Below are 17,249 nucleotides of genomic sequence, written 5' to 3' on the forward strand. Positions count from 1 at the left end.
CTGGTGCAAAGTGACCTCTGCAGCCCGTTCCCTGCAGCTCAGCCCCAGCACGGGATTCCCGCGGGCGGGGGGGATCCACCGCCCCCCCGTGGCAGATCCCAGATCAGGCTTCTGCCTGCGACCCACCAGTGCACGGGAAACAGTCGGATTCGTTGCGGTAACAACAGCAGCACTTTGGAACAAACCAGTAATTTCAGTCACGGGTTCATACAGGTAGGAAATTAATCTGGAGCCTCCGGGCTGCTGGTGACCTGCGGGATTGCAGAAAGTCCCCATCAGCACAAGCTCTTGCTGCCTAAAAATAAGCATCAAGTTCAAGAAAATAAAAGGAAGATGCTCACATTAGAGTCGGTGTCTTTCCAAAAGTGACACACCGTCCTTTTCTCCAACTCATGTGAGTATTTGGCTCACAGATTGAAAAAAAAAAACAAAACATTATCAACAGAAAAATACCTTATTCCAGGTGAGAGGAGCATGTGGAGATAGGCGAAAGGAGGGAAGAGGGTAGAAGGTGCTTAGGAAAACAGCCAGCACCAGGCAGGACCTGATCCTGCACAACCCATTCCCCTGCCTTGCTGCTGCCTCCTCCAAACTGGCAGGACCTGGGCTCAGCGCCGGAGAATTCCCAGAGGAACCGCAGCGCTGGAAAACCAACTTGGTGCAGTGTCCACTTCATACAGCCCAGAATACTTAAAGAAAACGGAGTCCCAACAAAACCTGGGAAGCAGAGGTGGGCTCACCCAGCCCATCAGTGAGCGGGTTGCCCCCATGGGTGCTGGGGCTGGGGAGCAGCACCCCGGCCCCCAGCCCTGGAGCCGCAGCCGGTAGGTGGCATTCACATGCTGCCGTATGTCATCGTGTGCTCCCGGGCTTCAGCTGCCTTGGAAAACACGAGAACAATTCTCATATAAAAATGAAGGTAAAAGGCAAATATTCACACCTTAGCCAGAGATGGCCCTGTGGACTTTGACAATTAACTTTGGAGCCATCAAAAGTTACAGACTTCCTGGCATCTCCTTCTGTCTCCACGAATCTCCTGTTTCTAATGCATAGCACACACAAAGAAATACAATGCATCCCTAAAGCATCCATAAGTATCTTGTGTATCCTGGACCTCAGGGATGCCCAGAGTGTGAGATGCAAGCCAGGGATACCCCACCTCAAGGCTGACCGAACACATGGCTAGGAGCTGCCAGTGTTTGGCTAGCACTGATGTGTGCTGCTTGCTTTATGGTGACATCCACTGGATTGAGGAAATACTGTCCTCAGCACCTCATCCTGCAGGAGCTGCTCATCCTAAAAGAACAACAATGTCTGCAGAAAGCTACGGCACTTGGGTTTGTAAGGGCTGGGCACACGCCACCTCCCCATTGAGGTACCAGCGCACGTCTGTGTGGGTTCTGGGCATCTGGTTGAAATTTAAGGTGTTTAAAATGTCTTTCTTAACAGCCAGGGTGTTAAAATGTTTGAGGCTGGCAGAGCATCCCAGAGAGGGAGGTCCAGGGGATAAATGGGGTGTGAGATTTCCATACTCTCCTCTCTCTCCGTGCACACTCCTGTTCCCTGACCCCGTCAGGGGTCTTTACGTGGAGATGACGACAGATCCAGACACTCTCCAAAAGCCCAGATGAGAAATATCCAGAGGCGGTTGCCAGCATGTGGGACATGTGAGCACCCAGCAAGGACGTACGGTTACAGGAGGAGGATGGAATGGGTGAAGTGATGGGAGAAGCATGGTGTGGCCCAGCCCGGAGTGCGCCTTGTGAAACTGTGACTTGACTTGTCGGCACAGCACATCAGCCCTTCTCCTGAGCCCGCAAGCTTCGGCTGGCACTGCTGGAGAGCCCTTGCACCATGCCGAGACTGCATGAGAGGGCTGCATGACAGCCAGGACCAAGACAGGACTCCACTCTTACCAGAACAGAAAGAGGGGTGCAATAGGTAGACTCCGGCTTCCAGCACACAGCACTCCACCACCTCCCCACCTGCCTTGACCCCCAGATCACCGCAGCTCCTCTTCCCACCGAGCAGCCCTGAAAAGAAAAATCAAATGCATCATTAGCAGAGGGTAACAGGAAAATCCCAGGGCAGCAGGCACAGGCTGACTTCACAGTCCTGCTCTGTCAGTGATATAATCAATGTCCTCCCTCCGACCATTTCTGCTATGACTCAGAAGACAAACCCTCACTCTTCCTTCACTGGTGTAGCTAAAGCCAGAGCTACCTTCATCTTTGCACAGCACCAAGCATGCTGGCCACTCGATGCACGCATGAGGGGGACTTGTGACTGCAGACATCATCAAACTAACTCTGCCTCTAGCAGAGGCTCTGGCCTGAGCTGGAGGGGAGGCTGCTTGCTGGAGCTCAGGAATCAGAAGCAGGCGTGGGAGCCCAAGGCTGGAGCAGGTGAAAAATCACTGCTTCTTCATTCACTTCTAGGTTTGCAAAGGAACCAAGCAAAGGTGTCAGGCTTTGATGCAGTTGCAGACGCCCTGGAAGCAAGGAACAGGAGTTGATCTCCCAGCGCAAGAATGACCATCTGTCAGGTCTGTCTGTACAGCCCCAGCACCAGAAGCGAGACCAGTGCCTAAGGTTTAGGTTACAAACAAGTTTTGCATGTGCAAGGCAAGATGGACCATTAAATCCTGCATCCTAGCACACGCGGAGGCCACCTTTTACTTTCTCAGTGAATGATACACTGTGTTAAAAAGCCCTCCCCTTCTCACCCACCCCTCCCCAGCTCCCACGCCTCCTCTAGGACCAGATCCTGCTGGATGACGGGCATCCCTGGCTCCCACTGAGCGCAGCAAGGAGGCTGTGCGCTCAGCCCCTGGCAGCATCACTCACCCGGAGGAAGAGAGCAGGGAGATACTGGTACCGCGCAGCCCATTGGCGGGGGGGTGGCACCAAAAGGGGGGTGCCTGCAGCTCCTCTCTCCACCCATCCTCCATAACACCCCCCTCCCTGTCACCACCACCGCCGCCATCCTCCTCACACACAAAAGCAGTATGATTAGCTGACTTAAGAGAGCTAAGGCTTACCAGCTGCAAGCAGAAAATAATAATAAAATACCTTGGAGGGGAGGGAGGCAGCGGAGGAGGAGCAGCCATGGAAGAATACGAGTAACTGCCCTCAATTCCGCCCCCCCAACAAAATCCAAATCACAAAGCAACGGCTGCTGCGAGAAAGGCCGACCTAGATGCGTCCCCGTGCTCCTCCGCTGAGGAAGCTGCACACATCTGCACCCGGATCCAGGCGCTGGACCCCCTGAGCAGCCCGGTTCTGCGGGGAGGAATGCCTAGCTGGGCTACAGGCAGGATCTTCTTTGTTCCTCATTAGCCACAAGCATCGGTGAGTACAGCATCATCTGGGCTTCCATACTGCCGGGCAATGTTTGACATTAAGAAACGTCAGACTCCAGCCCAGGATTTGCATTGGTATCTTTCCTTTCTCTTCTTCCCTCCATGATGCCTTCAGGGTTAGCAGAAAGCAGATGACAGCGGTGGGGAGGAGGGAGGGAAGGTGGGGGCTCTCTGAGCCCCAAGGTATCTCCTTTGCCTGCATGTAGGGAAATAAAAAATGGAGACATACGTGACCATGCATGGGCATCGCATGCAGCCAGGCGTGGGGCTGAGGACAGAATACATGATGTGCTGGGAGGAAAGGCTGAGAGATGCCGGGCAGGGAGCGCACCCTACGACGCTCGCAGCCAGCTCTTTGCTCTCATTGCTATCTCTGCCAGTGCCTGTAATAAAGTCAGATGCTGGATTTACTCAGGCCTCTATGTAGCTTCATTCCTTTAAAGCAGATACAGACAGACAGATTTATCTTCCTCCAGATCATCACCAGCGACACCCTCTGTAAATAGAAGCATCCAAAGGAAGCAGTAAAAGCACTGGCTGTCTAGAAGAGCCTTATAGCAATGGGTCGAACTGCTAGATGCTGATTTTCCTGACACCAGGGGAGAGGCAGAGCAGCCCCATCCACTTGGGAAATCACCCTAGCTCCCTTATCCCCAAAAAAACATATGTGTTACTATCCAGGCCAGTGCCTGGACATGTTTATATTGTGAAGGCTCAGCTCGGGAAGGACGTTCAGAGCTGCCCTGCAGTGGATGGGTTAATGCACGTGCCCAGCACACGAGCTGATTTAAAAGCTGACCTTGTCCCCTCGGGCCCAGGGGCAGCATCCAGCCGAAAGCAGCATCCCTGCTCCCTCTGAGCAGACCCAGCCCTGCAAGGACTGGTCCTGAGCCCTGACGCACCCTGTGAGGGGCTGCAGGCCGTGGGAAATGGGTACAAGGGGTTGATTTGTGCTGGCTGGCGGCGCAGGAACCTTCTAGTGACAGCAAACACACATGGTCCTCAGGGCCCCTTGTGCTGCCGCGGTGTTAGGATGGGTGAGAACCAGGCTCGCTGGGTCGGAGCCGGTCCTGCTCCTGGCACTGCAGGAGAGAAGCAGCTGAGGAGCAGCACCTGCCTCCGTTTGAGGTGCTCCAGTTTTTTGGCATCGTTTTTCGTTTACCTGGGGAGCAAGACAGGGATGCAAATTCTTCAGGGGTCTGGAAGGTTATTCACCATCCTGTGAAGGCCTCCTCACCCTCCACAGTTTCTCTCTGGGTGCGGGGAGAAGCATGGGGATGGAGCACAGACCAGACACCAGTAGTCAGGAATTTCTCAGCAAAACCACAGCCATTAACTTCTGCCCAGGCCAGTAAAATGGAAACGTGCTACTGCCAAGGCAACCTGAAGCCAGCCTTGGAGGAGCTCGCTCTTCTTTTTCCTTTTAGCCACATTTCATTTGCCTCAGCAGAGGTGCTTCTTTATGCTGAGATGAGGATTGGAAGAGAAGTAGCAAGGGAAAAGCAGGCAGACATCAGCCCAGACAGTGTTGATCCTCAGGGAGAAGAGCTAAGGTCACAACCGAGCAGAGAGATAGCTATTGCTTTGATCCAGGGCCAACACCCCCCCCCCTCCTCCTTGTCCAAAGTGTGTCAAGTAGCCACAAACCCCCTTGTCCTTGCCTTGTTGCTTTTGCAAAGCAAGCAGCTATCACGCTGCTTCTCTGCGGAGCACAGCACCAGCACACCCGCCCTGAATGGTTCGGATGAACGCTCCCCGGCCATGATGCTCAATGCCAGCCTCTCTGCCTTCCACTTCCAGCCTGAGCCCTTCCCCAGGGGAACCGCTGTGCAGCCACCCCAGCTCTGAGTACGATGGGGACCACCGAAGCCACTTTGCGGATGGAAAACGTGGATGTGAAGGAAGAGTGGCAAGACGAGGACTTCCCCAGGTTTGTTCCCCCCATAAAAGCCAGGGAGAATTTTGTTTCTTCCTGTAAGAAACCAGCACGGCATGGAGCATACAGGTCCCTCCCACCACCACCCCAGGCAACAGGAGTCTTAACTCCAACAGGGCGATTCTGGCCAGAGAACAGAGCGTTTTGTAGCAAGGCTGCTTGGAATGCTCAAACATTTTGGGGAGGCTTCTGGCAACCTTCTGTGAGTATGTCAAGGAGAGGGTAAGGAGCCAGGTGCAGAGTACAGGGAGCTTAGCATGGATGAATGAGTGCGTATAGGGAGGGAGGGAGGGAGGGATGGATGGACGGACTCCTTCCCCAGTCTCTGGATCAAGCAGTGTCTCCCCAAACAGAGCAATGCTGCTTTGCCAGGGATTTGCCACAGGATGCAGAGTCATCGGGATGCAATGACCGCTCAAACTGACAGGCAGAACCTAAATGGCTGCAAATCTTGTAGGAAATGACATGTGGGTGATGGAAGGTGCCACAGCGGCAGCTTTTGTCTTCACAGACTACTAACTGTACAGAGCGCCCAAAAAAATCCCCATAAGGTCGGTGTGCGCTGAACGGGAGTTCAGCCACCCAGAGGGTGCACCCACACCCATCCGCACCCCAGCACTGCCCCACACATCCAGCACTGAAGCCCGTGGCCCAGCAGCAGCTTCCTGGGACGCACACAGCATGGCCAACACCAAGCCTTGCTGCAGCTGGGTGCGGGCTGCCGAGGGGCTTCTCAGGGCCGTCTCATCCTGCCCAGCCGCAGCTGGATTCCCCTGCAGCCCACAGAGCCCCTGTGTGCACAGACAGAGGCGCAGTGTGCTGTGCGGGGGGGCACGCACAGCCCCAGCCCTGCTAGAAAGGGGCTCCTGTGTCCCTGGGTGCTGGCAGATGAGCCTCGCTCACTTACCCCCGGCCCAGCTGCGTCGCTCTCTGAACCCCTCTGTCTGCCAGCCCAGCACCCGGCGCACGGGACGTGGCTCGTCCTTCCGCTGGCCCCAGCCGTGGGCTCAGCCAAGCCCTTGGATTTCTAGGATGGGGGTTTCTTTCCTCTGAGAGCAGCTTTGGGCTGATGGAGCTCTGCCAGTCCAAGGCTCCCTCAGAGCACTGCGAGGACAAGCACTTAATGGAGTAGGAAGGCAGACAAGGTACGGAAAAGGAAAAGGAAGGCATTGACCCAAGGCTCCCTAGAAAAAAGGGGCAAAGCTGGTCTGGCACCCAGACACCCAGGCACTAACCCACACCCTCACCTCGGAGCAGGAGCTGCCAGGCTCCATTTCACACTGGCCACGCAAGCAGCGAACTTACCCCAGCCACAGTCCAGCCTTCAACGGCGTTTCTGCTGCTGAGCCCTCAGCACCACGGGACACGGGTGTCACCACTCCTGCCTGGCAAAGGGGGCTGAGGCAGAGGCGAAGGGATGTGACCGTGGCTGGGTGGCAGATCAGTGGCAGGGACAAGGCCAGAGCCCGACGAACAAGCTCCCCAGTCTGCTGATAGACTGGCTGCAGAGGGGTTCAGTCGGGAATGATGCAAGGGGAACAGAGCCCAAACAGCCACTAGGCAAATGAGTGAATGCCAGCTGTGTTTAACTAGCGTTAAAAATAAATAAATAATAATTTTCAAGATGCTTCCCCCTAGAAGCATTAAAATAATAGGGCAGAAGCTGCTGCATGTGGGACAGTAGCTCTCCAGCAGATGATTTGCTGCATAGCTATTTTTGCTTAGCTGTGATTAACCAATCTTGCCACAAAAAAAAAAAAAAAAAATAAAAACCACCAAAACCAAGCATACCCTAGACAAAGATCTGGGCTGGGGAAACTGAATTCAGCTGCTCATTAAGGACACAAGGTGACATTCCCACCCCTCCCTGAGAAGCTGATCTGCAGAGCAAGCTCCTGCCTTGCAGGTTGCAAAGGTGCAGCGCCAAGGCGCTGGGCAAGCGGGGAGGAAAGGGTCCCCCTCCTGCTGCTCCCCCCAGGGTTCAGCCTCCTGCTGACAGTGTCTCAGCTGTTGGTGCAAGTGCTGTCCTGCAATGATGCTGTAGCGTGCAGCGGGGCGGATACAGGAGCATGCTCACTCCATCACGAATCCATGAATCCATCGGATCACGGTCAGTGAAGGCTCGGGCTGGCTGGGGCCCGAGAGAAGGTGCTGGCAGAGGGAAGCAGGGCAGCATGCTGGCAGCAGAGAGCAAAATGGTGGCACCCGTCCCCTAGAAAACCTGCTTCATTCAGAAAATTTGGCATCCGGGGCTAGCTGCGTTTGGGAAGGAAGATTTACGGGAAAGACTGGGAGGCAGTGATCCGAGCAGCCTTTGGGAAGGTAAGAAAGCCTTTTTCTTCACCTCTGACTTCTGAACCGCTTTTTGTAAATGGCTGCTAGCACCAGAGCGCGGGGTGCCTGTGCAGCACGTACCCGGGGTACAGCTGGGCCCTGTGATGCTGCCTCACCGAGCTGTGCCAGGCGCCAGCTCCCAGCCGGACAAACAACCAGCCCGACCCCTTCCAGACAAAAGCCGAAGGGAGGGGGAGAAGCTGGCAGGGGGCAGAGGGGTGTCTCTGACCGCTCAGGAATATCGTGGCAGCCCACGGGGTCCAGGTGCTGCACCCGCGAGCAAGGAGCAAGCGCCTTTGATCAGGTCTTCAACACTCATAAATATACAATAACCAGCTAGGAGAGGATTATCCCTTAATCTAAATATTTATAGGGTTTAATTTGGCTGGTGGCTCTGGTGTCATGGCAGCAAGAAGAGGAGCCTTTGCAGGGCAGAGCGAGGCTGTATCCCCCTGCGGACTGGGAAGTACCGGTCCCCATCAGTCTCCCCCCTGCTGTCTCGCTGGACCTCAGCAGCTGCTGGACTTAAAACTGGTGGGGTTTATCCACCCCACACACACACCCCCCCGCCCCCCTTACAGCGCTGCCTTAAAATTGGTGGGGTTTATCCCCGTTTCACCCCAGGGCTGTCCCAGCACCCAGGATTTTACACTTGGAGGGATGAGCCCTTCCCTGTGTCAAGGGAGAGCTTCCAGCAAGGGGCAGGTGAAACACGAATGGCTCAGAACCCTTTTAGGCAGACCTTTGACAACATGAACTTGCCATGGGGTTGCTGGGGTTTGGTCAAGCTGTGCAAGAAGTTTCAAACCCAGCTAATGCCAGAGGACAGGCACAAGTCCCAGCCCAAATTAAGGGGAAGATTGTCCATAGAAGACTCCAGCTGAGGGTGGGCAGTACACTGCTCAGTCACCAGCTGGGGCTCCTCACTGCAGTACTGGGGGCCAGATCCTGGCTTCACTTACCCCAACATGGGTCAGGAGCAACGCTGCAGTTTCCAAAGGGTGACAGCCGCGTAATGAGGTTTGGCATTAGCATCTATACAGGCAAGCCAACTTTTAAATCAATCAATACCTCTAGCCTCCGGCTGGAGGCATGGTGATTTATACGAGGAGGGTGCAGGAGCCAGGCATGAGAAGCTACAACTCCTGGAGCCCCAGGAAGGCAGCGGTGGGTCCTGGCTCCAAGCTACAGGTCTGAGCGTTGCTGCCTGCATCTTAGCTGAGGGCAAGCCGGCTTCCAGACCTCAGCAGGGTCTGGGTATCACAGTCAGCTTTTGTCGGGTGAGGGCTGAGGTGAGGATGGGGTGACAGTTCTGGGTTCACACTTAGGTTTGACCCTTGCCTCGACCACCGCCTGTCTTAGGGCAAAGTCACTACAGCCTCAGGAGGCAGCTGCGCTGGATAAAGTTGTGCTCTGCTGCAGCCAGGGCCTGTGGCAGAAAGCAAGATGCACTTTACAAAACCATTGGCAGAGAGCGCAAAGTGCTCTTGTGCTAAGCCTCCGCTGCTAGCTCAGCTGCTGCTGGGATCAAAGCACCCCCCACCTGGCTTGGGAACTGCCAGACTGGCTGGGCAGCCCGCTGCATTGCCTGTGCTGTGCAGGGAACAGGATACAGGCAAAGTACTGACTGCAGAATATGTTCCCTGGTACCCCAGAGCCCTAGAGCTTGGCACTGCCTCTCAAACTTCTGGCAGAGATAAAAATGGGGATAATATGGAGAGAATGAGGATGTTACCAGGCTCTTCTGGGGACAGGATTTGTTCCCATGTCCCTGGCTGGATTTTCCAGCCTCTTGGCTGAATGGCAGCATGAGGGATGTACTAGGGGAGAAATGCAGGGATGGTTCGGGTGTTAGCAGGGATTGCACAGTATTGCAGCAAGAAAGCCCAGCTGCTGGGTTGCTCTTGGGCAAGTCACCTGAGGGTACTGCTCAGGCTGAGCTCATAGGTAAGAGGGAAAGGGCAGAGCGCACATGGGGTTGCCTGTTTTTCCCTGATGTCCCCAGTTCTCTCCACTGCCTGCCATGGAGTGACTTTCTCCTAAACATCACTTGTTATCTCCTCCCTTTTTACCTCTGCATCTTGGCTTGCCTGCAGACCTCTCCCAGAAGAGACGGGGATGGAGTCACTGGGCAGCCCTACAGAAGATGAGAATACATCCTGTAAGTACCAGCCTGCCTTATCAGGAGTTCAAAGGAAAAGAAGCCAATGGGAACAGCAGCTTGCTGTTAGGGCAAAAGCCAGTTCCCTTGGAGTATCTGCAAAAATTCCCATGTGGGAGAGGAAACCAGCAGAGATTTAAATTTGCTAACCTTTCACGAGAAGCTGGGGGAGGACATGGGTATGTCAGAAGCGTTGGGAATTTAATCCAGCCATACCTGCAGGCACCCAGTACATCCCAGCTATGACCCACCACCCTTAGCTTCCAGGACCATAGTCTGAAAGATGCATAATGAAAGCACCATGTCTTGTGCTAAGGACACAGGACAAGGACAACCTGTCAGCTATTTTCCTTTTAACTCCAGCTCCCCCAAATACATTAAACTTTAATGGGGCGCATCGGAAACGGAAGACACTTGTTGCACCTGAAATCAACATTTCCCTGGACCAGAGTGAAGGCTCCATTCTCTCCGATGACTTCCTGGACACACCAGATGACCTGGACATTAACGTGGATGATATCGAAACACCTGATGAGACAGATTCCCTCGAATTCCTGGGGAACGGGAATGAACTGGAATGGGAAGGTAAAAGGCTGGTTCTGGGTGAACGTTTGCAGGGGCTGGAGCTTTTTTTAGCGTCATTTTAATCACTTTTGACACCACTCAGCATCAGCAGCTGAGGATCAACTTTCCCAGCAGCAAAGCACAGCCAAGCCCCATCTTCCACACAGCATCTGTCCCACTAGGACCCCAGCTATCTCAGCACTTCCATCCAGGGATAGGGTGGGCAGAAGTAGTTCAGGGACTTGCAAACATCAGAGTAGCCTTAACCGAGGAGAAGGCACAAGGCTGTAGACAAACATTCCCTTCCAGCTGCAGCTGGGCCACCCCCCCGGCTGGAAGGTGATGCCTGCTAGAGCCAGCAGAGCTGTCATGTGAACGTTCAAACTTCTTGAATAACATGGTCTTTGCCAACCTGGCTGATTTTGACTGGCTCAGGCTAAGAAGGATTCTTGCAAGCAGCTCTGCTAGCAGGTCAGAAGACAAGTGGCACAGGTGATGCCCTCTTCAGCCAGCATAGATGGATCTGAAGGAAGATCCAGCAAAAAGCCCAGTGCCTGACCTGGGACTGCAGGTACTATAAGCAGTGTGAGATGTTAAGCTTATTTCCATTGCAATTTGGCCGTGGAGCAAAATTATTAAGAACTACAAACTTACACAGCTCAAAGCTGTAGATGAAACAGATGATCCTCAGCCTGTGGTTGTCATTGTCTCTTATTGTGCACCAAAGCTCTTGCAGAGCCTCTTCATACATTATATTAAAGGCAAAAATATTTGTCCCTTTTCCAGATGACACTCCTGTAGCCACAGCCAAGAACATGCCTGGGGACAGCGCAGACCTGTTTGGGGATGGCGGGACAGAAGATGGGAGTGCTACTAACGGGCGGCTCTGGAGGACTGTCATCATTGGAGAGCAGGAACACCGCATCGACCTCCAGATGATCAAACCCTACATGAGAGTGGTGACACACGGAGGTGAGGGAGAGGGTGGCCTCATCCTGGCTCGGTGGATTTCTTTCAGCCCATCTTTGTTAAGCCGGAGGGAATCATTGACTGATTGCTTTGATTGTCTTCAGGGAAAAATTGCTGTTAGTTTTGCGCAACTACGTGGCAGCTAAACACAAAAGCACCCCACTCGTGCCAAAAAACATATAGCCATGTAGCAATGTTTCAATAAACAAGAGTAGAGATAATGCTGGCTCTGAGCAAGACTGAATATACCCTGACTCTCAGCTAGGTGCAAGTAAGCATCGCCCGTGATGAAGGGGCTGTGGGCGCTTACTCCCTCTGTGGCTGAGTGCCGGAGCTGGTGGCACAGCTAACAGTCCATGTATCAAATTAGTGACCTGTCTGAAACCTGAGCAAAGCCAAACAACCACCAAGGGCAAAACTCGCAGCTCCGTGCTTTGGCACACTTAAATTCCTTCCCTGAGCTTCATGTGTATGTTATAGCCACAATCAGGATCAGAGGCAGATCTACTTGTGAAAAAGGTCCACAAGAAGGACAAATGCACCAGCACTTACCTAGAGCTGAACAGAGGCACAAAAACCAGCCCAGGCCCAAAGCTGACAATACACCTTTGCTGCTGTTTTTCTCCTTAAGCTCTTGCATCTCCCCCAGAAAGCGTCACTGATGCTGCCTGTATCTTTATTTCCCAGGATACTATGGAGAAGGTCTCAATGCCATCATTGTCTTTGCTGCCTGCTATCTCCCAGACAGTAACCTGGCCGATTACCACTACATCATGGAGAATCTCTTCCTGTAAGTGACCGGTCAAGGTCTGTGAGGGGGAGGAGGGCAAGGAAGGTAACTCAGGCTCTGGGAAAAGAGATTCTATGTATTCATTGCATCAGGAACCCCAGCTGGAAATAGTTTGAATCCAGACCAAGGGTACCCAGTGTGCAGTTGTAGACTGAAGCATCACTGGGTGAGACACTGTCCACAGCATTTGCATCCAAGTTCAATAAGTCAAAGTATTCAAACATTCAGCGTTAATTATGCCAGTGATGGACTCACTACCAGGCTAGAACATATGCATACAACACCGAACAGCTGGTAGATACTACTGCTAGGCAGAAGAATGGCGCAGGGATGGCATCAGTGTATGTGCTATGCTAACAAGTACAGTGATCCCTGAGAAATACCCCCAGGCATCCTGCAGAGATGCCAGGAGAATCCGAAACCTATTCCAAGGTCTACAAAGAAAGGGCCTGGGTGCCTTTTGGGATGACACACAGGCACTTGAAAAAACCTCAAGGGACCTTTTCTGAGTCTTATGTTCCCATTGCTTTTGACCACCACCCAACAGATACGTGATCAGTAGCCTGGAGCTGCTGGTGGCTGAGGACTACATGATCGTGTACCTAAACGGAGCAACACCCCGGAGGAGGATGCCAGGCCTTGGCTGGCTGAAGAAATGCTATCAGATGATAGACAGAAGGTGAGAATCCTGTTGGTGTTGCCTCTTCATTCTTCCCAGGCCTCTTCCCACATCTCTCCCACTGCTTCCTTGCAGCCTTCCCAGCCACCCCTCCTTCCTTCCTTCCTTCCTCCCCCGACTCTGTACTTTCTTCCTCTAGGACAGCTTTCTGACTTACTTCACACTCTCCTCTTTTCCTCTTCTCCCTCCTTCCACCACAAGCACCTTCCCAGAGATGAGGCTAACACAGCATCCAAGCAAAGCAGTGCTCCTGCAGCCTGCCAGGTCTGCTTAAATAGGGTTCCTAAGGCCATGGGCAGGGCTTTTGCATGGAGCCACCCAGCTGGGGCTGGTGAGCGTCATTAGTTGCTGATTAGTGCCCTGATACATTACAGGTGAGTTTAAGAAAAGCTACTCTGAATCTGACTTTCTGTCCCCTGGCTTTTCCACAGGCTGCGTAAAAACCTCAAAGCATTGATAATTGTGCATCCTTCGTGGTTTATTCGGACAGTGCTGGCTATATCCAGACCCTTCATCAGGTAAATATACCATGTTCCCAAACTTGGCTGTTTTGGAGTGGGAGTTTAATCTCACAAATTAGATCTTAAACTCACCTTTAACCAGTAGTGACCAAGCTGAGACTGTTCATCATTTGTCTTACATCTCTCTGATACTTCCAAGGACAACCCCAGAGGTGGTTTTAGGAGACATTGTGGTGGTCTGGATGAAGATCAAGGCTTGTCCCAGTGGATAGCGTGTAAAGATTTAGTGGGATGTGCAGAAGTGGTGGTTCTTTTTCCCTCCTACAGATATTGAGAGGTGGGGGTCAAAGCAAAGGAGGTACAGTAACAGGGCATCACACCACAATTTTTAGTCATCAGCATATTAGCTCTGGAGGAGATGGGTACACGCAGACTACAGAGGATACAGAGATGCAGAACTCCCTGTTTCTATCAGGAAAATTCTGACTTCCTACGGAGAGAACATCAAAACAAGACCTCAAGCACACACTCTCTCTCTCTCTCTCTGCCAGTGTGAAGTTTATCAATAAGATCCAGTATGTTCACAGCCTGGAGGAACTGGAGCAACTAATACCAATGGAGCATGTGCAGATTCCAGACTGCGTCTTACAGTGAGTATCAGGGGGGCCGTGGGGGCACGTGTAGCTCTGAGGAGGCGCAGGACAGAAATCCTCTGTAGCAGGATTTTGTGTGGAGTCAAAACCCACATGCTAGAAAGGCAGAGCCTGGGGCACAAGCCTTAGCTCGCTCCTACACCGGTGCCAAGCAAGAACCTGCGCGCTGTGCCAGGTTGCAGTTTCTGTTACCTTCAAAGCAAACGTTGCATTTTACTGAAAGTGAACAGTCCTGACTGGGTAACATTTAAAGAATGTTTCCTGTTTGTTGCAGATATGAAGAAGAGAGGATCAAGGCCAGAAAAGAAAGGTACAATTATTGGGGGGACAGCAGGGAGCAGAGATAAATGGTGGGTTCATTTTCTTGGGTTGTTTTTGCTTTCTCTCATCATTATTTGTGTCACAATCCGTCAATTCTGTGTTCATCCTACCTTGCTATCCCACACAGCCTATGCTTACTTTCTACTGATTTGCTTAAAATCAGCAAAAGCTGCAGGAGGGAGGAGAAGCTTGATTAAAAGGTTATTTATCCACAGAACCATTGCTCTTAACCCCACAAGTGCATGCATCCTGAACATGCACCATATGTGCTAGCAAAGGTCACCAGAAATCACTCTTATGTATAAAATTGGCACATTCTCCCCACATGACTGTGCAAACTGACCTTAAAGTGGGAGCTAGTGCTTATTTTAAAAGCCACTTCATTCTGCTGGAGTGGCATAAAGAGGGCCATTAGTTTACAGTTTGTTTTGTTTCATTTTCTAGACCCATTACATCACTGGTGATGTAGGTTAGAAGTGGTGGCCATAAACAGTGATAAGTCAGCTCTTCTAAAAGCAAAAGGCAGTCAGGGACAGAGGCACGACCAGCTGGGTCAGCACAAGAGCGCTGTGCTGTAACAGCTCCTCCTCGTGCCGCTGAACTGGACGGGAGATGCCGGTTCAGGAGGATTCAGTCCATTAGCTACTGAAAAGCGAGTTGACCAGCCCAAATCAGCCCGCTGCCTCCCTCGAGGGCCAACAGAGGCATCCCCAGAGCACTGGGATTATCAAGGCGTCAGTTATCATGGGGACAGAAAGCTAACGGTCACCTCTGACCAGACCGGTAACCTGTCTGAGGTCCAGCTGTCTCCCCAGAAAGTCCTTGGGTACGTCACCCTTCCATGCTGCTAGCCTCTAGGTCATGGATTTCAAATGTGACTTGTGTTTACAGGGCAGAAGAGAAACAAGATATGGCTGAGAAGGAAAGGTAGCTATGCTTTTTTTATTTATCCTTCCCTTACAAAATATCTTAGACTGTCTTTGGTGATGAGAATGGCCCTGTTGTTTGGCAGTACTACCTGGTGAGCCAGGCTCTGCCATCTCAGGAGATGTTTGGACCCCAGGAGGACACTTCTAAAGTGTCTGGGGACTAATAAAGCCTCTCCTCTCTATAACTGCTCCCTGTGCCGTCATTTTTGTGATGTTATTGACCTTCACCTATGCGAATGGGTTCCCAATGTGGCTTTTGACCTCTGTAAAGCTAGAGAACGTGTTTGGTCGTGGACCAGAGCCAGAGGCACTGGCGAACATTCTCCTGACATTCAGTTGTAGCATTTGCACGACGGTGCAATGCAGAGGGCTGAATTCTGCTGTCAGGCGCATCTTGGGTGTGCGTAAAGGCAAGATATGAGGCTGTAACATGAGATGGGGAGGAAAATTCTAAGGAGGTTTGTAAGACAGTGTCGAAATCCAATGCCAGGATAATTTGGCCTGAATTTGGCTCTGCTTCAGAGTGACATAGCCTCTCTTTTTTTATTCTATCTAACTAGCTCCTGAGGGGGAACAGGGCATATTTCTGCTATTCTCTTCCCAGAGAAAAAGGAGCTTTGATCAAAATTGACAAGGTCCATTGGATGTCTGAAATATTCTGAAAAACTAGTGGGACCTCAGGGCCAGAAGAGAGGGTGGTTCATTTGTGATGGAGACTCACTTGTTGTTTTGCTGTTTCTCTTCCAAGCAGGCCTGTGCCCCCAGCAGAGGATCAAGAAACCAGGTTTGATTTGCCCCTCACTCCTTTGTTTGTCTCCATGTGATAGATTTCATTGCATTTGTAACCCGCTTACAGGAAAGGCAAGACTGGATTAGACTCAGGACCTCTTTAGCCCGGTGCCACTCACCTAGCACAGAAGAGGCATCAGCCACTTTGCAGCAGTGGGATGCCAACCCGGGAAGCTGGGGGCACCTTCACCCCGCTGCAGGGTGGCTGCAGCCACAGCTGCAACCACTGCAGGCTGTCCCAAAGCAGGGACTGCTCACAGCTGCAGCTGCTGCGGAGGCACTTGAGAAAAGCTGTCCCTCCATAATTTACCTGGCATTTACCACATGGTAAAGGTGTGCACATGGGCCCTTACTGCCTTCCTTTACCCTACAGTAACTTTTTCATGGTCCCGTGCACTCAGGAAGAGTCCTTAGCGAAGAAGAAAGCCCATTAAAGCTATGAATGACATTATCTTTGGCTTTGATACTCTTTTGTAGAGGATTACACCCAAACATTTTTTTACATAGTGGGAATAACATTTTTGCTACAATTTGCTTTCTAAAAATAACTGTCTTTCTGTTCCTTCCCAGTATGTCATGAATCGAAGTAGAGTGGAATGAATGGAGAAGAAGAATGACACAGCCTGGCAGTCACCCACGTAAATGACCTTTTGGTATAAGACCTTGTCGCCATCTTATTCCAAGTTCTGTAAGATCATGGAGCCTGCCTCCCCTGTCTCCAAGATGCAAAGTCCTTAAAAATTTTTGGAAACATCTTACTTTTAAGGAAAAAAAAAAAAAAAAAAAACAAAAACAAAAAAAACCCGCAAAGCAAGCCAAGAATAGCACTTTTCAGGACAGGTTCCAGTGTGTTTCAATAATGGTCTGTGGAGAGCTATTAAGTAGTGCAAATAGATACCATATTTACCCTTAGTAAGTTAAGAGCATCCTGTAGTCCATTAGTCACCAGCCCAGAAAGAGATATATTTTTTGTTTAAATTATAAACCCTTCCCCTAACTTGCTGCTGGCCAGCACTGAGACATTTTGCTTTAAACTGCACAGCCAGTTTCCTCCATACAACGTTACAACAGCCACTGCCCCAGGGAATATCTAATCCAGGCCATGAAAAGAGTGCATTTTTGTCCTTTCTATTGCCAGTGTATGTTTCTTCCTGAAAATACCAAGTGCCCACTGGTCTAGGCACCTATTCCAGCCTTGACCGCCTCAGTTAATTCATTGCCAGTTCCTTTCGTTAATTCACACCATACCATTCCTGTGAGCAAATGCCATGTTTTTTCCCCGATTTGTTCTGTCTCAGTTTG

General features: G+C 51.6%; 1 protein-coding gene and 2 long non-coding RNA genes across 6 annotated transcripts in view; 1 reads left to right on the forward strand and 2 right to left on the reverse strand.

The window, feature by feature from the left end:
• Positions 1-2,765, reverse strand: part of LOC308061821 — a 29,979-nt gene extending 27,214 nt beyond the window's left edge. The window contains exon 1 of the long non-coding RNA XR_013927367.1: positions 1,917-2,765. This is a non-coding gene — a long non-coding RNA (uncharacterized lncRNA). The remainder of the gene's footprint in view (positions 1-1,916) is intronic.
• A 174-nt stretch (positions 2,766-2,939) lies between these two features.
• Positions 2,940-16,709, forward strand: ATCAY (ATCAY kinesin light chain interacting caytaxin). 3 transcript variants are annotated; one of them, XM_080382317.1, is made up of 13 exons: positions 2,940-3,350; positions 5,162-5,291; positions 9,728-9,792; positions 10,156-10,377; positions 11,143-11,328; positions 12,013-12,115; positions 12,663-12,794; positions 13,226-13,312; positions 13,807-13,905; positions 14,183-14,218; positions 15,121-15,156; positions 15,910-15,942; positions 16,518-16,709. In XM_080382317.1, the coding sequence occupies exons 2-13, from the start codon at positions 5,215-5,217 to the stop codon at positions 16,525-16,527; spliced, it is 1,086 nt and encodes a 361-aa protein (XP_080238443.1). In that variant the 5' UTR covers positions 2,940-3,350; positions 5,162-5,214; the 3' UTR covers positions 16,528-16,709. The 3 variants fall into 3 exon arrangements, with proteins under 3 accessions (XP_080238443.1, XP_080238442.1, XP_080238444.1); XM_080382316.1 differs by having other exon boundaries at positions 2,941-3,350; positions 15,907-15,942; XM_080382318.1 differs by lacking the exons at positions 2,940-3,350; positions 5,162-5,291 and adding an exon at positions 5,308-7,619 and having other exon boundaries at positions 15,907-15,942.
• LOC308061820 overlaps positions 3,363-17,249 on the reverse strand; it is a 30,610-nt gene continuing 16,723 nt past the window's right edge. The window contains exon 5 of one of the 2 annotated variants that reach the window (XR_013927360.1): positions 3,363-3,557. This is a non-coding gene — a long non-coding RNA (uncharacterized lncRNA). Of the gene's footprint in view, positions 3,558-13,322; positions 13,577-17,249 lie in introns of those variants that run through there. The other variant, XR_013927361.1, reaches the window with a different exon arrangement.

This window comes from Falco punctatus, assembly GCF_963210335.1.
Source record: "Falco punctatus genome assembly, chromosome: 4".
Classification (NCBI taxonomy): Eukaryota; Metazoa; Chordata; class Aves; order Falconiformes; family Falconidae; genus Falco; species Falco punctatus.